The sequence below is a fragment of the Biomphalaria glabrata genome, chromosome 9, assembly GCF_947242115.1.
Source record: "Biomphalaria glabrata chromosome 9, xgBioGlab47.1, whole genome shotgun sequence".
NCBI classification, from domain to species: Eukaryota; Metazoa; Mollusca; class Gastropoda; family Planorbidae; genus Biomphalaria; species Biomphalaria glabrata.
Window position 1 is genome coordinate 27,415,281 of NC_074719.1, and position 4,147 is coordinate 27,419,427.

General features: G+C 38.1%; 1 protein-coding gene across 1 annotated transcript; it reads left to right on the forward strand.

Annotated features, from left to right (window-relative positions):
- The first annotated feature begins 2,650 nt into the window (after nt 1-2,650).
- LOC129928381 (uncharacterized) lies at nt 2,651-3,703 on the forward strand. The gene has a single exon (XM_056042602.1). The coding sequence runs from the start codon at nt 2,651-2,653 to the stop codon at nt 3,701-3,703; it is 1,053 nt and encodes a 350-aa protein (XP_055898577.1).
- The last annotated feature ends 444 nt before the right edge of the window (nt 3,704-4,147 follow it).

Genomic DNA, 4,147 nt, shown 5'->3' on the forward strand with positions numbered 1-4,147 from the left:
ATAAGTATAATCATCTTATCGTACACATGAACTGCACAAACTCACATACTAGTACACTTAACTAAAGGGAAAAGTTTTTTTCTTGTTGAGGCTTAGAATAAGAGTTTGGCCCTTTACAAAACAATTAAGTAATTTAGATAGTCATTCAATAACATCAGTTAGGCCAGGTTCACATTTAACTTCACCTTCACATATCCCTTAGTCCGTTAGACCATTAGGGCACCACACAAGATCTGTCAACCGTCTTCTCCATTCCTCTCTGTCTTTTGCCTTTGATAGAATTTTATTCACTGACAGGCCTGACCATTCTTTTATGTTGTATTTCCATCGCTTTCTCTTCATCTTCTTCCTGTTACTGTTCCCTGAAGTAAGGTCTTTGCGATCCCTGAGACCTTGTGATGTGGCAATAGAGTTTACGTTTTTTGACAGTGGTTAGCTGGTCATCCTGGTGGTCCAATCGCTGAATTAATCCTGTTTCTAATCTCTTCATTCGTGATGTGGTCTTTGTAAGTGACACATAGGATTTAACTATACCCGTATAACTATCAATTCATTGAATACAAATGAATATTAACAATGTAATAATAATAACATTAATGAATCCCAGTATCCTGTGGTATCGAGTCGTTAGTCGAACAATCAATACAACAGTATCGGCAACATTTCGACAGGTCTTTTTTTTTTTTTTTTTTTATCAACAGAGACAGGGTTGTAGTTGTTGATAGTTTGTAGTTCATAGTTTCTCTGATATTCTTTCTGAAAATATTGAAACCTGCCTGAGTGGACCACTTCGGGGCCGATTTTGAGTTTTGTTTCCACACAAACTGTCTTTGTAACCTTGTTCTTTTTAGGTTCGAGTTTAAGCTGGAGCCAACCAATCACGTTGTAACCTTTCAATAACTTTGTAGAAACCCCAAATAGTGACAGCAAATGTTCATCAGCTTCGTCTGGTCTTCTAAAAGTGTGCTCTCTTGATCGTTACATGTAGCATGCACTTCAGTATGAACCATTTTGAGAGATGTAAAAATAGAGCACTACTTTTTTTATGCACACTTCATTTAATAGCATTAACACTCTTCATCGTGTTTCAATTATTTATTTAGCTACAACGGTTTCTTATAATCACACGAATGTAGTCCTTTTGTGAGTTTTGAGTTTAGGCACATCGGCACAATTTAGGCCATGTCGTGCCCGTAATCCTTTAAGGATCACTCTCCCTTTATATAACAAGGGCTAAATTCTGTACAGTTAAATCATTAAAAACAAGGTCTATTCACAGTTAAAATAGTAAAGGTAGTAAAAATGTAATAATTTGGTTAAAATCTTATGTAAATATTATATGTTCACAATTCATAAATCAGATCTTCGTAGCAGTGGCGTACCGAGCGGGGGGGGGGGCATCCGCCCCGGGCGCCGGAGAGTAGGGGGCGCCAAAATGGGTATTACCAGTGGCGTCACTAGGCAGGTGTGGGGGGTGTGGTCCGCACCGGGTGACACCCATAAGGGGGTGACACCCAAGTGAAAAAAAAAACAACTTTTCAAAAGCAGACAACAACTTTAAATCTGGCACATATTGCGAACTTATTTACGCAAGTAGAAACTCCTCTCTCTTTTTTCTGTTCTCTGATTCTCTCTCTCAATATGTTTCTATAAATAATTTTGGTTCCATCAAATTAACCAAAACGTTACACCATACTAATTTTACTAGCAAAACATTACACCATACTTTCAGCGGCATGGATCGGAAAACTTCTTTGATGTATGGAACTGTGTCATCGAGGCTATTGTGATTGTTGCAAGCTCTTGTCGCATTGTGCGATGGTGTAGAAGTTTGCTGTCATTTTTTTTATTCCCCCTGTATTAAAAAAAAATCCGCCTATCGTGTTAACGAGAAAGAGGGACAAGTGCGGTAGGTTAATAAAACATTGATGTGTTGTAGAGTTAGGGTTAGGGCTCAACAACGCAAAAGAAAACGAGAACAAGAAGCGGATGCTAAAATATCTGGCTTATTCATGCAGCGTTTTTTGAAACTGGGACAAACAGAAGTTGACGACAAAGAAGAATCTGATATTGATAATGTTGGACAAGAGGCAGTAAATGATCCACCAAGTTGCTATCAACTGGATGACTCTCTGATGACCTCTGCGATACAATTGCAGCCGTCAAATTCATCTACTCAAACTGCTGAAGCCACTAGTGATAGTAAACAGCGTATGATCCTTGATTCACATGATTTTGGTTACATTGATTTTGATTCCATTACGGGCTTATCAAACGTAGCAGACAATCTTCGTATGGAGTTGGTTTCTCGTGGGCCAGAAGTATTTCAGAACAAGGATGCTAATTTTGCAGTAAGTGCAGGCCGTTCAATGACTTTAACATGGTTAAAACGTAGTCTTCCCAATGGAGAGGAAGTCAACAGATTTTGGTTGCTTTATTCCCCTTCTAAAAAGTCAGTGTACTGTTTCTGTTGTGTATTATTCACTTCACAAGCAGTAACTCTAGATCGTCATTTGAGTTATCTTCTGGATTTTGTAATTGGCGACACACAGAGAGACTGAGGGATCACGAAAACAGTCCAAGTCATCGAATATCTTTTACTAAATGGAAGGAATTGGAACATCGGATTTCACAAGGTATGTTGATTGATATGGAAGTTGAGAAACAAATTCAAAATGAAAAGCAGAAATGGCGTGAAGTGCTGAAACGAATTCTGGCTTGGATAAAATTTCTAGCTAGCCAAAATTTGGCTTTACGTGGTTACTGTGAAAGTCTTGATACCGAATGTTACAATATAGGAAATTTCCTGGCCACAATGAAGCTAATTGCTCAGTTTGATCCAATATTATCAAGTCATCTACAGCATTCTAAAAATGTTCCGGGTTCAGTTTCATATCTGTCACCAATAATTCAAAATGAATTTATCAGTCTTCTTGCATCTACTGTCAGAAAGCAGATACTCTGTGATATTCGACGAAACAAATACTATGGACTAATTCTAGATTCAACACCTGATCTAGCACACCGGGAACAGTTATCAGAAGTTATTAGGTTTGTTGATGTTAATTTCAAAACAAAAAAAGTGACCATCAAAGAATCTTTTCTTGGTTTTATTCAGCTTCATGCAAAAGATGCAGCAACACTAGAAAATGTTATTGTTGAACAGTTGCAAGCAGACAACCTTCCTATAGCTGACTGTCGATCTCAGTGTTATGATAACGCAGCTGTAATGGCAGGAGAACTGTCCGGACTCCAACAAAGAATTGCCATTCGAAATCCTCAAGCATCGTTTGTTAATTGTAACAACCATAGCTTGAATTTAGCTGGATTACATGCTGCAAAACAGGATCCAGTTGTTGTTACATTTTTTGGTACAGTTGAGAAAATTTACGTTTTTTTCAGTGCTTCAACTGTTCGATGGGAGAAAATGAAAGAATTGCTTGGAATTACATTGAAGAGAGAATGTCCAACACGCTGGAGTGCAAGACAAGATGCGGTGAATGCAATCCACGAACAGTTTGATGGATTTTTACAGCTGTTAGAAAACCTGTATGAAGATGGTACTCAAACTAGTGAGACTCAGAATGATGCATACAGTTTGCCTCAAAATGTGATGAATTTCAATTTCATCACTCTACTTGATTTCTGGCATGCAGTTTTGTCAAAAATTGACCCGATTCAAAAACGACTGCAAGATCCATAAATGAATTTCCATGACGCAGCACTGGATTTAGAAGGACTGCAGCAACGGCTAAGTAACATTCGAGAAGATGTTTGCATCACTGCAGTCAATGCAACTAAAGTTCTGTGTGAAAAATTGGGAATTAGGATAGAAGGAAGAATTAAACGTCGAAAACAGATGCCTGGTGAAAATGCTGGTGATGCAGGACTCGCTGCGGTTGAAGAAATAACTCGCATTATGAAATCAGTTATTGATAGACTAATCCAGGAGATGACAACACGATTTGGTCGTCTGAAGACGTTAGATGAAAAGTTTGGATTTCTATTCATCATCAGCAAATTGTTTGCTAATGATACCTCTAATGATATTCAACAGCACTGTGCTACGCTGGCTGACTTTTATAAAACTGATATCGATGGAACTGAACTGTTCGTAGAAATCAGTGACTGCAGTATGTTGCTGAAA